The 19,391-nt window shown below is 35.5% G+C and overlaps 2 protein-coding genes across 5 annotated transcripts in view; both read left to right on the top strand.

Annotated features, from left to right (window-relative positions):
- Positions 1–9,311, top strand: part of LOC112160465 (mortality factor 4-like protein 1) — a 15,412-nt gene extending 6,101 nt beyond the window's left edge. For all 4 annotated transcript variants that reach the window (XM_024294985.2, XM_024294986.2, XM_024294983.2 and 1 more), the window contains 5 exons: positions 1,099–1,200; positions 3,173–3,261; positions 3,426–3,598; positions 5,470–5,554; positions 8,534–9,311. In XM_024294985.2, coding sequence (XP_024150753.1) covers positions 1,099–1,200; positions 3,173–3,261; positions 3,426–3,598; positions 5,470–5,554; positions 8,534–8,618 — 534 coding nt within the window. In that variant the 3' untranslated portion in view covers positions 8,619–9,311. The remainder of the gene's footprint in view (positions 1–1,098; positions 1,201–3,172; positions 3,262–3,425; positions 3,599–5,469; positions 5,555–8,533) is intronic.
- Positions 9,312–12,175: 2,864 nt separating this feature from the next.
- The window catches only part of uacab (uveal autoantigen with coiled-coil domains and ankyrin repeats b), a 41,889-nt gene continuing 34,673 nt past the window's right edge, over positions 12,176–19,391 (top strand). Inside the window, exons 1-2 of the mRNA XM_036217379.1 lie at positions 12,176–12,259; positions 12,354–12,450. Of these exons, the coding sequence (XP_036073272.1) occupies positions 12,403–12,450 (48 nt within the window). The 5' untranslated portion in view covers positions 12,176–12,259; positions 12,354–12,402. The remainder of the gene's footprint in view (positions 12,260–12,353; positions 12,451–19,391) is intronic.

Below are 19,391 nucleotides of genomic sequence, written 5' to 3'. Positions count from 1 at the left end.
CTTTTTCTACTTTTTTACTAGTGCCTACATGTGGTGTGAAATGTCAAAGTGGTGAATTTTCCTCCAGGTTTTTTCTTCATAATTGATATATGAAAGACTTGGTGATATATAATTCCAGCCGCGCACAAACCGCAGTAATTAATTTCTCCACCATGATCAATTTTCAAAGGGTTAGCACTTCTGTAAATCACAGGGGACGCCATCCATATGTCGAGATCAAATCTGAGTCCCTGAGTGGTCAAAGTTGAATCCAATTTAACTTGCAACTGGTGTTCAGCGCTCACTCCTTTTGTATGTAGAGCATGAAAAGGGTTGTTGGGTAAAATTTTCATGAATTTTGAATGCTGAAGCCTAAAATGCGTGTTTACATTGACTTTTTATTGAAAGTGGTGACTTGAATGCATTTTTAAATGCAGCTTTAAATGTCCTCTGTATACAACAACATTAGTTTTTTTCTGTATGCAACATTTTTATTCTACTTTTCTTTTTTTTTCTAGATTGTTCAACAATGTTTATTTTTCTCTCTTCCCCTTAGCGTAACGGGGAAAGAAAGGGAAATGCTGGCTGTCTCCAGCTGTGTTGACTCAGAAGCTTCAAGGAAATTAGATTTTTACTTCATTTGACATTTAACATTTATAAAATATTTTTGGGGTGTTTTTTTTATCATGTTCCCACGGCTACCGGCACAGCCCTCTCAGGAGTGATGAGCGGCATTGAACCAGCACCTTCACTGCTGCCCAGCCTTCCCTGAAACCGAGTCAGAATTCATCACACCAGAGATTTAACGGCTGGACTTTTAGTTAACATTATGGAAAAAACTTGAAATCACAAAAATCTAGAAATGTTATGAAAAAACTTAATTTAGATCAAGAGCTTAATGAGAGAATGTCATGGTTTGTAAATCTCATTAATGGCTGCTTCATTTAGCTTCTGTCATATTCAGAGCAGACACAAGTGCTGGCTGGATTTTAGAAAAGATGTTTATGTTGGGTTCATTATAACCTTTGATACTCAAATTTGAAGACAATGAATTTGTGGAGATCTTTAAAAAAACGGAATGAAACAAAAATATTGATCCGATTAAAATGTGTTTCAAAGGAGGAGATGTTCACCAACCGGGTGGAGGTGAAGGTGAAGATTCCTGAGGAACTGAAGCCGTGGCTGGTGGACGACTGGGACCTCATCACACGGCAGAAGCAGGTGAGAGCTGAAGTAAAAGTAAAGTGCTGTGAAAGTAGCACAAAGTTGATGCGGAGAGTTGATGAAAAAAGAGTTTCTTTCTGCAGATTTCTTCTTTGCTGTTAACGAGCTGAGATGACCGAGCAGTTTCTGAATTTACTGCAGGAGTTAAAACTCTTGAGAAACCAGGCTTTTTTTTCTCACACACAGAATACCAGATAAAAAAAACGTAGTTTAAATGGGCTTCTTTTATAATAGGACTGTGGATCGTTACCTAGGCTGCGATCGGCTTCAATTCACGAGTCAAGACTAACAATTCACAGATCAAACCATGACTCATACCGGTCGATACATTCTATATGAGTGGTTGCTATATGTGTGTCTTCTAACTTGATCCTTGAAAATTAAAATAATGTGTATTTATTTACCATCATTTATACATTTATTTAGAACAGAAAATAGGGTTAAACGAAACATAGCAGAAAAAAACAAAAGAAGATTTTCAGATAAAGTTTATCTTTTTAAGCAATGTTACACTCAAAGGTTTTTCTGTTAACTTCAGCAGTGAACAAAACATAAAAGTCACTGTAACTTTGTATCATTTAAAGACAATCCTGAAGTTTTCCTGATTACAGCTCCAGTAGATAGATAAGAATGTAGTAAAGGAAAACACAGCAACACCGCAATAAAAGTGGAACATGCAAAACACTTTTCATCTAAATGGAAAAGGGTTTCCAACATACATATTTCACACATTTTTTATTTTTATTTTTAGTGGAAATACTGTATAAAAAAACGTTTGCATTTGAGGTGAATATTTTAGAGACGTGTTCCTGTACGACTTCTCCACCACCATGCTAGTAGATGGTCACATGACTGATCAGGAGATTCATATTGATTATACATTTTTAAACAAATTGACAACTATATTAAAAAATGAGTTTTTTTTAGAATTTATTTCAATAAACTGAACTTCAGCAGTTTTACTTTGAAAAATCTCCTCCAACTTTTTTCTTTTTTCAGTTTATGAACTTAAAATCCAACATTGTTGTGCAGTTTTAGAGCATTAATTACATTGCCTAAAATGTTTTTTTTTTTTTTAACTGTACTATACTATATTTATACAGATTGCAAATCAGCAACTTGGATATCACAAATATTCATAATCGTTTTTTCAGCAACAGATTGTGGATATCCGAGTATTTGGATACTTTTTACAGCCCTTTCAGTTCTTGACTGTTGATCTTCTGTCTAAGTTCTGCAACAAATCTAATGTGATCGATCAGTCAATCACTTTAATTAACGTTAAAAGGCGAATGCTGTACAGAGATTTATAATAAACTGACTTTTTTAAATATACTCACTGACTAAATTTAGTATCATTAAATCAAGCTCAGATGTATCCAACGTGTTCTCTATCTTCAACCAACTCAAAACAACCGTTTCTGCTGCTGTGCTGTCGCTATATTTCCTGTATCATTAAGCTACGCTCACACCGCCCTCAGTTTGTAGGGAAAGTTTGGATCATGCTGAAGAGCGTTCAAGCAACCACTTCCAATGAAGTCTATGTAAACGTGTGTTTCAGTCCTCCGCGTTCACACGCAGCTACACAAGTTTTTATGACAGGTTCTATGTTCATAATGCGTGGCCATTGAACAGGTGTACTTAAACCAGGTCAAACTTTAAACAATCCGGGACTCGGATGTGGTAGTGACGTATGAATGGCATGACTTTTGGGTTTGCGTTCAAGAACAAACGTTTTCCTGTCGGCAGAACATGAACCAGATTCTACTGAACTCTATTCAGTTTCTCTCCATATATCAATAAAGTATTAATGATTGTGATGAATTGTCTGGGGGATTTCAAAGCAATGCACATGAGATCTAAGATTTGAAGCCTGGCAATATGGAACCAGTTTAGCATAATCATAAGCTTGCAAGTTTCAGATGAAGAGAAAATATTTTTTTTTCTCTCCTTCTTTTTCTGCTTAAAGTTATTTCATCTTCCTGCCAAGAAGAGTGTCGATATGGTCTTGGAGGACTATGCGAACTACAAAAAGTCAAAAGGAAACTCGGATAACAAGTAAGCAAACACCCAGAGCCTTTTTGGCATGAAATCCAAACAGATTCTTTAATGGTCTCAGAAAATGAGAAACAGGCCGTTTTCGTCCATGCTCTAAGGTTAAAAGGAAAGAAACCAGGACGACGGACGATGCTCACAGTAGAAATGATCTTCTGTTTTCTCAGAGAGTACGCAGTTAATGAAGTGGTGGCGGGAATTCGAGAGTACTTCAACGTCATGCTCGGTACGCAGCTGCTCTACAAGTTTGAGCGACCGCAGTACGCCGAGATCCTGGCCGAGCACCCGGACACGCCCATGTCTCAGGTGTACGGAGCCCCGCACCTGCTGCGGCTGTTCGGTGGGTTTGTGGGAGAAACGTGTCATAAATAACTGCTGTAGTGTATTCAGTGCACATACAGGCCTTGTTTTCTTTTTTTTTTCCACCAATCTTGTCTCTTTAATTGGATTTTTAGGCATGCGGAGTCTCATTTTGCCATTTGAAACAATTTGTCAAATGTTTTTTGCAGGAACTTGACTGCTGCGAGGCCCTTCAGAGGCGCCAGCAAACACAAAGGCTCAGATTACCTCCCATGAAGCTTAGCATATCAAACAATGACCCAGACTTCATTTGCAGTCACTTAAACGCTTCACTTGATAAAGTTTAGTTGCGTAAACCTTTTCTCCAAGATGAAACGTGTCTGTGCAGGGGCCGAAAACTCATCTCTGAGCAAGTTAATATGCTGGTGTTATTGTGATCCCAGAGATGAGAAACGATTTGAAAAAGCTCAGCATACGCTTCTGTCTAAATGCATCGCTTCAGAAACCCCTGATGGAAAATCATTTGGTCTTTTTGATTTCTGCTGTATTGAAGGGATTCACTGAGATGAAAAAGAATGCAGTATGTTTTAACACAGAAGCCTGATTACAAAGTTGTACTTTTAATTATATGTTCGCTTTGCCTCTTTATAGAGGTTTGTATCTCAGCTCAGAACTTTGTAGTTTGAACACAGCATGAGCTTTTGCCATAGTTTATGTCAGGTCATACAAAAATTTATATTTTTTAATTCTAATACTAATTAGCTTATTAGATGCTGGTTAAAAAAATCACAAAAAACCTAAAACATTAAAATAATCAGTTATTCTCTCAGATATGTTCTCCCTATAAATCCCACCACATCAAAGAATTAACAGAAAATTCTAAACTTTTTTTTTAATCAAGATGAAATCCACCCAAAAACAAAACTATTATTTTTATGAGACAAATGACCAAATCATACTTTTGTGCACAAAGTTGTTTAGGAAAAAAAAAACGTGTTTTTTTACCTGCGGTCTCAAATTTGATCCACAGGTTTTTAGCATCGTATAGCTTTAATATAAAGAATTAATCATCAACTAATTTAGCTTTTTTATGCATAAAGCAAATAGTAATTTAAAGTACCCCTCTGATGAAAATCATGTTTTTGAGTTTTTAACATGTATGTGTGTTACTTTTCTTATGAAAGTGAATAAATGTAATTTAGTTTTTGCATTTCTGAATATTATTCCCTTTAAATCAATCAAACTGTCTTGGACAGACTCTGTTTGAATGACTGATCTTCTTTCGATCAACAGCTCTGCTGCACATGCACTAAACCCTCATCTGTGTCTAGTTCAGGTTCTGTAGAAGAGAAGATGGCAATCAGCCGTCACTGGATTTTTTTGTGTGGGTTTAATGCGGCTCAGCTCCAAAAGCCGCGCCCATCAGAGGAGATTTTGGAAACGGAGGCTTCAGATCAACATGAAAATGGCTTTTTAAGACATTTATGTTGTGGGATTTTGGTCAAAAACTTCATCATCATAATTAAAACACTACTGAGAATGTTTTTTTATTATTATTATTAAAAAAAATCCTAATATCGGGACTTTAAATAAAAAATGACTTATTCTCATCATAAAGTTTTGAAAATTATCAAAACTTTTCCCGTTAAAGGTGTTTAAGATTTCATGGAGGCAGCCATTTTGAAATGAGTGGAAAATCCCTTCTACTGCCCCTAGTGGAATTAAGATGAACTACAGGGCAGAAAACATGCACTAAGTTATATTCAATGGGATTTTAAGGACGTTTTGGATCATGCTGAGATAGGGGTGTCAGAAATGTCTGTGTATATGATACAAATGGTTATAAAGAGTTAAAATAATGTTGGCTGTAATCATTCAATGCTCTGCTTGTATGATGTCGTCTCTCAACAGTTCGCATTGGAGCCATGCTGGCCTACACTCTGTTGGATGAGAAGAGTCTGGCTTTGCTCCTCAGTTACCTCCAAGATTTCCTCAAGTAAGCTTCAACTCCCAGCACGCCACCAGAGACTCCATGTCATGTTTGACTGATTCTTAAAACATTCTGTCCCATCCGCTTTCACGTTAGTGCCGCCTGGCTTGATGCAAATACTTAAAAGTCAGGCCATGAAATCGATTTTCTGCTCTGGAAAGTATTTTTGCACACACTGACTGCACGTCACGCCGAAAATACAGCAAAGAATTTGGGTGCCTTTGGTAGAATGCAAACTCTGTGGTTTAACAGCTCAATTTTCTGACTTTATTAAGCTTTTTTCTGAAACTGAAATCGTTGTAATTAAGGGTAAATAGAGGCAAGCTTCAGGGTAAAATGAGGAAATGATGGAATCACTCAATAATGTGAGAAAATGTATGAAATTCTTGCCCACAAACAACTTTGAGTACTTTGTTGCCTCAGTCTAAATTCCAGCAAGCATAGGCGTCACTAATAAACTTTAGCGTTTTTCATTCCACATCAGTATTCTCATATTTAAAAGCATCGATGGGTTAAAGATTTTACCCTTTGGGGGGAAAATATACAAGCTATGCAAGTTTGCTTTATCGTTTCCCTAATTGTAGCTCAACAATATATATATATTTTTTTACTCTAAAATAATTTCCTTCTGGCTCCTTCCCTAATACTACCAACATAACCAGTAACTGAGTCGTTTAAATCGTATTTTTTCCAACCCTCACAGTCTCTGACAGAAGCTCCTCTTTACCCAGGTGCTCTCCGTCTGTGTTTTGGCCTTTCTTTATCTCCTATTTCCTTCAGTAGAAAGATTTCAGTTTGTTGTCTCTTTTTTCATGTCTGGTTTTAGGACAGTTATTTTATTTTTTCTGTCCTGTTTCTTTGAGGTTTTGACATTTTGGCCTTTATGCCTCATTTTACAGCCTTTTCAGGATTTTTTATTCTTAGCTCTGACTTTTGGCATACTATCATGTTATCTTTTTTACCCTCTTCAGGTCTCAACCTCCAGCTAAAACAATGTGTTTAGTATATTGGATTAATTCTGTGAATGCTGTGATTCTCCTGCTCCTTTCCGAATGTTTTTCAGCACGTAAAAACTCAATCACACTTTCAGCGATTCCATCTTGATATCAAAGTATTCAGGACGTTCAGTATGTTCCTTCTTGTACTTTTGGTATTCCTTTCTTTTACACATTTAAAAACTTTACCCAATTTTTACGATTTTCCAAGAAATTCTTTAAATTCTTTGTGCATTTTCTGCAAATTCTGCGAGATTGATATAAAAACGTTCAGCCCGTTGAGGGTATTTATGCTTGTACTTTTGATATTCATTCTTTGCACACATTTTAAAATTTTTCAAAACTTTTGTGATTTTTTTTTTTTTCCCCAAAACATTTTTTTATTTTTGTGCAATGTTGGTATCAAAACGTTCAGCATGTTCAGGACAATACTGCTAGCACTTTTGTTATTCATTCCTTTTACGCATTTTTTTTTATATTTCAAAAAATGTTTTGAATTCTTTATGCACTTTTGAAATATATGCAATAATACTATCAAAACACGTTCATGACTTTCATGCTTGTACTTTTGGTATTCATATATGTTATGCTTTTTTAAATTGTTGAGATTTCTTTAGTTATTTATTTTCAGAAAATGTCTTCAAATTCTTTGTGAAGTTTTAAAACCTTTGCAATATTGGCATCAAAACGTTCAGCATGTTCAGGAAATTATTCAGTCATTTAAGTAAACAGCTTCAGCATCTTCAGCTGCATGTTCAGCAAGACGCATTCACACTCGCATTATCACAGCTAATGCAACTTTCCTAGTTTGTTTTTGATATTCATCTATCCAGAGAAGTAATCTTAACAACTGAGCAGTATATTGTATTAATTCAAAGTGTAGTATTTGTATATAAAGAGTTAGCAGTTGTGGACGTTGCCTCTGCAGGCACTCTTATATCTGTGTTTGCTTCAATGCTTCCAAAGAAGCCTTTTAATTATATTTTATCATCATTTTGAATAAAAACAACACTATTTCAGTGAAATGAAATTTAAACCCAAAAGAAAAAGTAATTCTATCTACTTGATGACATTTCCTGCTTAACTGAGACTACTGCCTCACCTTTTACTTGCTCTGCCGGTCACGTATGTCACTTTAGAGAAAAGTGTCGGCTAAATATAAGTAAGTTTTATCACACAAATGTTTGTGGAGAGCATCAATCCACGTTGACTTGAACTGGGAGGCCATAACAAGCTTGTAGGTAAGAAGATCGTTATGGTATTATAAAGAAATTACATACAGTTGATTGAATAAATCTGACAAAAACAAACCAAAACATGACTTTGTTGATTGTGCACATCTCACCCTGTGTGTTTCCCTGGGGAGATGGATGGCTTGCGCTGTTTGAAGTGACAGCGCTCTTGCTTGGGGCTTGTTTCCTGTCAGCCAGATGCAGCAGATTGCACCATCTTGCAAACTTGGACTCATTTGCATCTTTAGACATGCGTACTTTTCACAAATGCAAGTTACAACAACTTTTCACTTTCTTGAAGTGATTCCATCTTAATGTAAAGATTACGTCAAAAATTGCAGCAATTTTTGCGATTGCGAAGCCTGAGCAACGTTTAAAAAAAAAAAAAAAAGCTCAGTCGGGTGAGTGATGGATGTTTGGCCTGAATGTTTTGTCGGTAAACAAAATAATTTGGTTTCATTTCGGTAATTCATTTTCCTTTGAAAACTAAGACGGATGACTGAGCAACCTCCAAAAACTTTGATGTTATTTTTAATATTGCAAAAGCTAGCTGTCTGTATTTGTGCCCTGCACACGCGCAGGATTCTTTATCTCGCATTATCTCCTCATTCCGCTCAAACTGCTCTAACTATCGGGGCATTTGTTGGCATTTGCATTGTGAGCTGGGTTGGAAGTTTTGTTGATTGGTTTCACTTTCTGCAGCCTGCGTCTGTTTTCGTTTCGTTTGATGGTGACAGTCTGCTCTGCTCTCTCTCCAGGTACTTGGTGAAGAATTCAGCCACCCTCTTCATCACCACTGACTATGAGGTGGCGCCCCCAGAGTACCACCGCAAAGCTGTGTGAAAGCTCTCAGACACGCAACACTCGGAGACGCACACATGAGCACCTTTTTAGGTCACATGTAAAATATCCATCACTACACTTCCAGACTTGAACTGATACACTTCCGTCATGGAGGTCTCAGGAGCGTGTCAGGCCTCAACAACAACAAGAAGAAAAAAAGTTGTAAAATCTTTATCAATTTTCTATTTTTTCTCCACTTTTTATTTATACATATTTATTCAAAAAGAAGTGACGCATCATCTCCACAATTGGCTCTCTTGTGTAAATCTGCATTCCAGCTGAGGTGCTTGTTACTGTTGCATGTGTTTATTTGTGGTTTATTTCTGCCTCATGAGGTGCAATTTGATGCTGCGCCTCAAGGTCAGCCAATAACTTCTATTTGTAATTTGTGTGTTTGTATCAATTTGTAAAAGAAAAGAAAAAGCATTTCTACACAGGGTTATATGTATTGTTTTGTCGACTTTGTTCTTGACTTTCTTTAAACTGTTTGGTGTTATAATTGCTCTGCAAACATGCATTCTGTTAAAAGTACTTGCTGTTTAATTGGGTCTCACAGCTCTTCCCTGCTGTTCTTGAGTGCATCCAAAATCAAGGACTTTCTGTGTACAAATTCTCTCGATGCATCACTGAGCAAAGAAGTACATCTTTCATGCATGTTGGGGTTCCTGGGAAATATAATTTTTGCAACCTAAAGACATCATTTCAAGTCTTTTAATTAGTGACACAAGCCTCCACAACGCCTGCAAGCGCGCACGTTGGAGGGAGCCACTGACGCTTTAATGTGTCCTTCAGTGCAGCACAAACAACATAAATACTGTACGTACTGCAAGGTCAGAATGAATAAATGATTATGAATGCAATATTAAAACATAAATACACTCGACACCAAACTTGGCTAGAACTAATATTAGTGAAGATGTTCAGTTAGAGAAGTGCCAAACAGTTAAAAGGGACAAAAACAAAAACCTGTTTATAGTTGTGTCTTAAAAAACACAAGAATGGATACAGATCTCAATACATCGTCCACGAATCAATACATAAAAGATACAACTAACTTTGTAGTGATAACATAAAGTCCAATTGATTGATTTATTTTAATTACATAAATGGATACATACGCTAGATATATATTCATTTGGTGTGTAAAACTATAAATTAAAAAGCTTTTTAATGTTTTATTTACTGGCACTTTCAAAGTTTACCTGAAACCGATTATTCACTTTTCGATTGATTTTATACTTTTTTTACAAACGTAATCTCTATGGTTTTTAACCGATACTGCTGTTACTCCCACAGTGCGGTCGATTTTTTTTTTTTTTATACGTATCTGTCTTTTACATCTCTATTATTTAACATTGTTTATTGAAAATTTTATAAATAGGTCAGCACCTTTTTAACAACAAGTCCCTCAAATTTGAAGTTTGCATGACAATTTTTTACTAATTTATTCAATCATTTTAACCAACTCCCCTTTTTCTGGTTAGTATTTCTAGTATAGTTTTGTAAAAGTTACATTCCAATAAGCATTATTTGAAGCTCCTTGCTGGGCTCTGAAAATCCAGGAAGATATTTGATCTCATTATTCAAAACTGATGCAAATACAGTTCTTAAACAGGATTTGGTTCCAATACGCTAGATTTAAATAACACAGTACACATAAAAAGGTACAATTCTTTTTTTTTCATCTCAATATTCTCCTCTATTTTTTATCCAACTTTTGCATGAAAATTTTATGTAGTAATTAACACTATTAGTCCTGAGTGTGAACAGATCTAATTTATGGAGCATTGAAAATGAAAATATTGCCCTCAGACTTCTTTGGTGATGAAGCATAACAGTACAACTTTGCTTTTGTATAATGTGTAATTATTTTCTCTAATAAGGCTTTTCCTTCTTTGTTGAACACAGAACAATATTTTTTTGTGTTATTATAAAACAGAGGGGCACAGCTTTTTTCAGCGATCTTTCTTCCATTCAGAAATTGTGTATGTTCGTAATTCTATTGCAGGGATGTCCAAACATTTTGCAAAGAGGCTCCGATTTGGTGAGGTGAAAATGTGTGAAGGTCAATTTTTTGGCTTGAATTGTTTGAAACCTTATAATAATATGAAATGCAAATTATATATTTAATTATTTTTTTTGTTTGCAAAAAGATACTTTTCATGCTTTACAAGGGACAGAACTGCTCTACGTCTAATCCCGTTTTTACATAAATTACTGTTATTGTATTTAAAGACAAGAAATAAAACAAAGAGTAAGTCTGGAAAAAAGCTTCATAAGCATTAAATCTCAGTTCTCACACAATGTTAGATGCCATTTATTATTAAATACTTACTGTAAGCTTCTAAATGTAAATCATGTAAATAAGAAGTAACACAAATCGTTTTTTTTATTATCTTTATGAAGTACAGAACATTGTGGTTTTGATCATAGAAACAACGCTGGTCATTTTGTTTCCAGTAAACATTTTAGAAATGAGCTGGAAAGTGTCACAGAAGGGTCCCGCAACAGTGTTTCCTCATGTTTACATCGGCTTTTTACAGAATTTTGCCAAGAAATTGTTATTTTAGACAGTTCTGTTGGCTGCATGTTATTGATTTAATGATAGGAACTAGCAGGCCACAAGACATTAGAATGCATTTGGCTAGGCCAGACTTTGAATATGCATATTCTAGAGAATCTGAAAATAATAATAGTCTATTGGATATGCAATTTTTTGTGTTAACCCTTAGAAGTTGGGGAACTTTTTGACCTTTTTTTTCTTCTTCTTTACACTTTGCTATATTAACTTATGTTTAAAACTGTTACTTTTTGTGACACAATTCTTGATATCCATCTTTTTAGTAGCTACAATCCCAGCTTCTTTTTATTCATATGCATTAAGAATTATGTAGCACAATAATTTCCTAACTTGTCCAAAACTTAATTATAAGTTGTAAATGTCTTATTTTTTTATCAAAAAAGTAAAATATATATATATATATTTTTTTTTTCATATGACAAAAGATCAAACAAGTAGATATAAAATTCACAAACAAAGCAAAAACGATGTGAACATTAAAAAAAAAAACAGCCCTATTGAACTATAGACAATAATATTTGAATGATTTATCCTATGGGTGACACAGTTGTGTTATATCTCTTCTTCTGTTAGTTTTACACCAAACGTTTTAATGCTGCAATATATTTGTAACCTTCATGTTAACTTTTGAATGACAACGATGCTTTATGTTAGGTATTTTTATTCCTGCTTTAATTTAAAATTCCTGGTTTGATTGGCAAACTCATGGTGCGTTCAGGGACCACTGAAACATTGTTTTAATCACATTTAAAGAATTATTAAAATGTTCTGGTATCACTGCGCGCTACTGCTTACTGTAAATAAAGATTTAATCTCCTCCACCCTAACACTTTTGTTATGGTGTCATGAGGAGTTTCGATTTATCAGGTAATTCTGACGTCACTCGCAGTTTCTCCCTATCCAGTTCCCGGACTCCTCAAACTTCTTCCCATGTTTTTTTTTTACCCGGAAGTCCCGCCCCCCAGGACCTCCAATGGCAGAGATTCCACATATTCAAACGGGATTGGCTCACCGAGCTGTCAAACAAGGCGCGTGCAGCGTTTACGGTTAGAGGCGTCAGGTGAAACTAGTTTTTAGGCGCAACAGCGAGGATAAGTTGAATCTTTCAGACTTTCTGTTAACTAAATGTAGTATATTTCTAACATTTTTTACAGTTGTTTCAAATTAAAGGATATTTATTATCGGGAGCTAACGCTTTTCAGAATGAAGAGCCTCAAGAATCGATTGAAAAGGCACGAAGTCACCATTTCAGTAAGTTATTTTGTTTACTAGTTTTGCCAAACCGCTGTTTTTGATACTTCATTAGCTAGCACCATGTTTAAAAGTGTTTCTGCTGGTAGAAGTTGTCTTTAACCCTAAGTTTACTGTTCTGACTGACCTCGTTTCTGCGTTTACCGCGGGCATGTTCCCACGGTGGTTATAATTCTTTAGGAAAACTGTTGTGAGCACCTGCAGCTCCACCTCGACCGGGCTAACAGCCCTTCTTCTCTCACGCAGGTGTTTCTTATTCACGTAATTGACTCAAATCAAGACTTTTGTTACTGACTAACACGCGGGGAAAACAAGCCCACAAATCAATGCAGCAAAGTGCCCCTCCTGGTTGTTATCGCAACTGATTATTGCTCAAAGTCGTACTTTTTTATTTTTTCACCTGAAGTTACTTTTGTGTGAAAGTTTAAAAAGTGCCACCTTTTTATTATAACACTTAATTAAATAATATTAATGTGTGGCATTTATGTATGTGAGATTAAAATAAAAATTAGTGCACTTCCATTTTTGTTTTTTATCATAGTGTAAAAAAAAAAAAAAAAAAAATGCAAAAAAGAATGCATGACAATGAACTTATTTGTAATTTCTTGCAAAAATTCCTCCCAGATCATACTTTTCAGCTACTAAAATTCAACTTAGTGTCTGTTTGCAGTTAACTGATTTATGTTTACTCATTTATAGGTCAAAGCAATGCTTTGTTGTACTTAAGTGTTTGTCGAGCCCTTCAATCTCCATGGATACACAGAGATCCTCCTGGGAATGTCGGTCCTTGTACACTAAATTTGACTGTACTCTTAATTGGGTCATATAGAAATCGGTGAATTCCTAAAAGTTGAGTTGCCCTGCTTTATTTTTGCTCATCTGCACTCATTCATTGCGATTCAGAGCATTGGATGGACGTTTGGCTCTGCTTTTAGCTGCCTGCAATTATCATGAGAAAGGCACAAAGCCTATAGGATCTTCCCACCGCGTTGTTGACTGAAAAGAAAAGCTCTCGGGATATTTTCTCCTCATTGATGGTCCAGCCGCTTTCTCAGCTAGAGGCAAGGTTTGCCTCTTTGAAAAAAAGGGAAAAAGTGTCAAAAACATTTCCCTTAAAACACCGCTGTGCCATTTGTTAAAAAGCAACCTCAGGAAATGCTTTGGGTAAGCTGGTGTGAAGGAAACAAAAGTGACATTTACACCAATCTGCGTAATGGATTTATAACAGTATTGTACAAAAGTCCACCACGTGAAGGCACAAATAAAATGCACAAAATGAAGGATATTTTTATACACCCTTATTTTATATGTGAAGGAAGATGATTTTTATTTGATGCCTGTTAACTTCTAAAAATATGGAATAGTTGGTATTCTTGCATACCAAGTTAACACTCTTGATCCAGTGTAATTTTTAAACTGATTTTGTTCATGAACTGTCATCTATAAAAGACATTAGGTTAACTCTATCAAGCTGTGCGGCGAATGTTTTGATTAAACGTTTTCCTCATTCCAGCAGTCCCTGGGAGGTGAGCACGCTCACCCCTTCCTGGTGGACTCACTGACTAATAATAAGAAAAACCCTCAGCATTTTTGGAGTGGGAGAGGCAAGACGGAATTCAGGAGAATCTGGCTTTTAGTTTGAGAACAAATCAGTGTTTTTCAACCACAGGAAGCAGAAAACTTTGTCCACTCTAATCTCAGTTTTTCATGCACTTTGGTTTTTATGTAACTCTTAAAAAATGGAAAACAATATGCCATCTTTAGACTTGAGTTTTCCGCAAGACTTGGCTCACCTCTGCCAAGGAATGTTAAGTATGCTATCAAACGTTTACAGGTAGTAGAACAAAGGAGAAAATAAAAAAAATAACACAGTATTGCAGAACTTTCCCCTAATACCAGCTATAGATTAGATGCAGGTTGAGGTTTGCAGGTCTTTGTCAGCTTTCTTTCCGTGTTAATGTCTTATATTCTGTTTTTAATTATGTTGCTTGGCCTTTTATGTTTATTGCTACACATTTACTTTGTTTTTCATTTGAGGTGTAACTTTTATTTCTTAAAAAAACATGACCCGGTATACAGACAGATCTGTGAGGTATCTACATATGTAACTGCAATATTTATTTATTGTTTGGCCGCTCTACCCCTTTGACACCTCACGTTCAGTCTCACAACAGTACTTTGAAAGCTTTTCATTTTACCGGCCTGTGTCGCACAGTGGTGGTTTGCTTGGCTCGTGATGCCGTGTTGATGTCTTTTTTGGCATCATCGTAACTCCAACTGGGAGCTCTACGTCTGCCAACATGATGAGTTTGGGTTTTGACAGCTCTGCCCATTTCCTGTCCTCCATGGCTTCCCCTGAACAGTTCCTGGAAACCCGAGCAGAGTGCAGCCCATACTCATTTCTGCCTGGTTGGACATGTGTTTTTAAAAGTACAGTTTTGTCAGTTTACTTTAAGCATACAAGACCTAAAGCTCCGTACATCTAGTCCCTTTATAATGAAAACAGTTCAAAATTCAGATTTTGTTTGTTTGTTAATAACATTTTAAACTTTCTGTTTCGTCTTATCAAAATCAAAACTGGCTTATGAACACCAAACTATGCCTTATCAGCTTAAAAACAAATGTGACATTGAAAGAAAAGAACATGCCAGAGAACCATGGCTGCTGGTAGATTAGGATCTAAAGTCTGGTTGTGTTCAGTCAAGCATTCTTCCAACATTTTTGTCTCTCATTGTGTCTTAAAACCCTTAAGATTTTTGTTTCTCTTTTTTTATTTATGCTACAACTTATTACTTTTTGAAACGATAAAATCACATTTACTATGTCTGCTTATTGTGGATCAGTTCATCTGTTCTTTCTTTCTGTTTCCAAAAATGTATCACTCACTCATGTAAAACACATTTTCTAACTAACGCACACCAAGACATTCTTTACAAGATTTCCCCCTTAAAGACACTCTGTTGAAAATCCTGTTTTTTGTGTTTTTAACAAGTTCATGTGGCATAATTCTGATGATGGAGGACACATATGAAGGAAATTAAGCTTGAAATTGCATTTCTGAGTACTTTATTCAAATTGCTGTAAATCAGGAGCAGAAAAAATGCTGTTTAATAAAGGTAATGTGTTTTGTAGAAAATACGCAGGGCAAGTCACAAGCTCCCTGCTCCACTCCATTCTGATGCATCTACTTGCTGAGAAATAGATCCATGTACGTCTTTGTCTTCCTCATCCGAGCTGGCATCTGGCTCAAAACTGTACGGCTGGATAGCTCTGATTTTGCTCACCATTTTTGTTGTATCGGTTAGTGGGAGAGTACATGAAAAATAGCTCAGTTATGGGTGACGGAAAGGGAGGATGGGGTTTCTCCGTGCCAGCGAACTCGTCCACAACTTAGGCAAATAAAACAATACGTTTTTAAAATTTTGACTCAAAATGGCATGATCATAAATGAAACCCTACTGAGGTTTCTTTTTAAATATATCACAAGATGATTGGAGTGGAACTTTAAATAAAACTCTTATTTGTTCAAAGTTTTCTTAGTGATATCTGGAATAACTACATTTGTATCTATTTTAATGCATATCTGCAGGCAAACTTAAAGGTTTAGCTGAAGTTTGAGGTTTGTCCTCCTTGTTTGACTTTAGATCATGTGCATCCTGACAGACTGGTATTTTCCAAAGAAAAAAAAAAGACTGAATGGGATTCTTTGATTTTCAATAATAGTAGGGCTCTATTCAACCAAATGAATTTGTTTTGTGCCCTTTTTTTCTTTTTGCCCGGTGGCCGTGATATTAAGCCTTTAAATCATTCTCTCCACAGCGTGCTTAAAATTAAGTCTATGTAATACTGATCCCTCTATTAAGGCTTTAATCAGACTATGATGTTGAAAAAAAATGCTGCTTTGAGCTTTGTGTCACAGCAGTTTTCTCCTATTTCTGATTTGGCTATTAAGAGTTTTAGTTAAGCGGCTTGTTGCAACTGAAGATTTTGAGTTGTTTTAACAGTTTCTTGATTGGCTGTGGTTGTGATGGCAGAAACCTGTGTAGTGTCGATTTTTGAGTTTGCCATTTGGAACAAGCTATTGTAAAGTGGCTTACAAGCAATTTGCAAAAAGTTACATTCTTGTTGTTTTCAAAATAGCACGCCATAAGAAACACAAAATTAAGAAGTTGATTTCTTTAAGATTAGAAACTGTATTATTGTACATCGAAACACAACTGCATGTGGTGGTGGCTCAATGAATTAGGGTTGCACAATATGAGGAAAACTGGCGATGTGATCAGTATTGAGATGACGACATGATTTGCAATACATGTGAAACAAAAGAAACAACTAATACATTATTGCCATTTCATGGCAACCGATTTTTTTTTTTTTTTTTTTTTTTACATAAGTCAACATAAATAAATAATAATTAGTCGCATCTACATGAGAAGGTATAACATAAAAGGGCTCCATCCGATTCTTCAAGTGCGTTAAAAACTTCAAGCAGTCATGATATTGTTTTAGCGTGTGTATAAATATTTAAGGGAACCATTTACTGCAGTTAACACTGTATTTTTCAATGTGCTGTTTATGCAGGTTTATATCTCACTGATCCTAAATTTGCGATTTATTGGACAGGCCTACAGTAAATACATGTATAGTTATTTAACATTTTTTTTAGATTTCTAAGAAACAAAAGTATTAGTATTAAAAATAATAGTTTAAGTTGTCTTGCTGGTTTGGACTGTTGAGCTTACACTTAAACTTTATTTTGTGACAGTAATGTCCAAAGAAACTAATATAGTCTATCTCAAAAATATTGAAGTTCAAAGTTGGGATCAACAAAAATTACAGGCTAAATATTAGAAAATGCATCAAAGGAAGCATAAGAACTTGATCTCCTCTTTGATGCATTGCTTCCAACTCTTGTTCAATTGAATTTAAAAATGTACATTTTCCAAAAAGATTGTCTTTCTTTGAATGGAGTACGACCTTGTTAACAAGTGTTGAAATCGGAAACTTTTTTCCCTCCATACTTCTTTGCTAAAAACTGTTAATTTAAAAAACAACATTGTTAAATTCATTTGGAAAAATTTGATGTGCTGTGTTTGTGAATTTTAGACTTTGGATAATGTTTCTACTTGTTCAATGTTCTCATCTGGAGAACAAGACAAGGCCACACCTGTGGAGTGCTTTTGTTTTTGTCTTTTTTGAATGCATTGTTTTTTTGTCAATGTCAGTGATAATACTTTTGACATTTTGTTTCTTAACTTTCCTCTTTTTTTCCCTTCTCTTGGTTCCATTGTTCAGCTCATGTTCTATTTCAAAGGTGCTACATCATTTCTTCAGTGGTTCAGTGCAAAGCATCTTGTAGTGGTGGTGGGTGGCCTTGAGGCATTTTTTTCTTGTGACTGTTTTTGTTATAAGTCAGCATATAATTGTTATATTTACACCTATCAATGGATATTTTAAAAATATTTACATTATTGTGCTGACTGGCTGTAGTTTGAGATACTTTTATAACTATCAAATCATAGTTTGTAGACTTCAAACCCAGCAACGAATAAGGCAATCTACAGAATAGTCCAGGAAATCCAGCTCCTGTGATGAGTGCAGTGATGACAGTGATGATGACGGGCTGACTGAGAAGAACAGAGTCATAGGAGCTGAGGATGATGAGAGGCAGAATGCAAAAGAGAGTCAGCATGATCAGGGAGCTAACGAAGTGAGATATGCAGACACTTACATTAGCTGGTAGCTCCTCCACATGTAGCTGAAAAATGAATTAGATTCTACTACAGGCACCGAGCCGCAAATTCGCCGCATAGCAAAGGCGAGATGGCGAATGTAAATTTATCACGTGAATCGCGTTCTGTGTGAAAGCAGCACAGTACCGATACTCTGTCCTTACTGTTTTGAAACTATTAGTCCTCTCAGTTTTAACCTTGAGGCTTTTAAACAGGTCATCTCCAACAGTCAGGACTGCAATAACCCTTGAGCAATTTAAGAGGAAGCTTAAGCCCAGTTTTCTTTTTTCTTTATAAGTTCCAGTTTGAGGAGATTCCTAAACGTTTGCTTTTGCTTTCTCTATGTACTGCTGCAACTTTTGTTCCCATCTAGACATATTTTGATGCCTAGTCTTCCTTCTATCTCGGGTCATGTTTATCTTCAATAGGGATGCAACCTCAAACTTTTTTTTTTTTTTGTCATGGTTTTGTTTCAGTTCGATTTGATTGTATTACAAAATGAAAAAAAAAAAACAAATTTTCAGAAAAAATATATTTTTTATATAATTATTAAGCATGTAACAATGGAGAAAAACCTTCAGTTAGCTCATACCAAGCCTGGTGTAATGTAATAAATTAATAACATCACATTTAAGTAGCAAAACACAGGTGTTTGAACTTTCAACAAAAGCATATTAGTAAGCAGAGGGGATGCGATAATTGACTTTAACCACAATTTGATTCAATTACGTAACATACTGTTCATTTTAAACCAAGAATTGTCGCATCCCTAATTCACAACAATAAAAATGAGCACTTTGATTTGCTTTTGTTCTTTTGGTTGTCTGTGCTTTCTTAAAGTCAGAATCTGCAAATTGCAAAGCTAGTTTAAGATTTACAGATTATTTCTTTTTCACCTAGTGTGCTTTGTTGTGCTAAGCTCAAACAAGCACACCATTTCGCTTGTGAAATCTTTAAATCTTACCAGATAAATATTTAATTTGTTAATCTAAACATTAAGATAGTGAAACTGTTCCAAGTACAAGTGCTTTTGAGTCATTATCAGGTTATGCCCATTTTTCCACCCACCTTTTTTTCTTTTTAATTACACACTATTGCCCTACATTTTTCTGGAAATGTAAGGTTTCATTTAAATGATACCATAGTTACTTAGAAGAAGTCATACTATGCTAGTTTGTACGGATAGTTTGTATTTAATTTCTTCAGGAG

Source organism: Oryzias melastigma, linkage group LG3 (genome assembly GCF_002922805.2).
Source record: "Oryzias melastigma strain HK-1 linkage group LG3, ASM292280v2, whole genome shotgun sequence".
Taxonomy (NCBI): Eukaryota; Metazoa; Chordata; class Actinopteri; order Beloniformes; family Adrianichthyidae; genus Oryzias; species Oryzias melastigma.
Note: the sequence above shows the minus strand (reverse complement) of the source record. Positions and strands in the feature narration are given on the sequence as shown.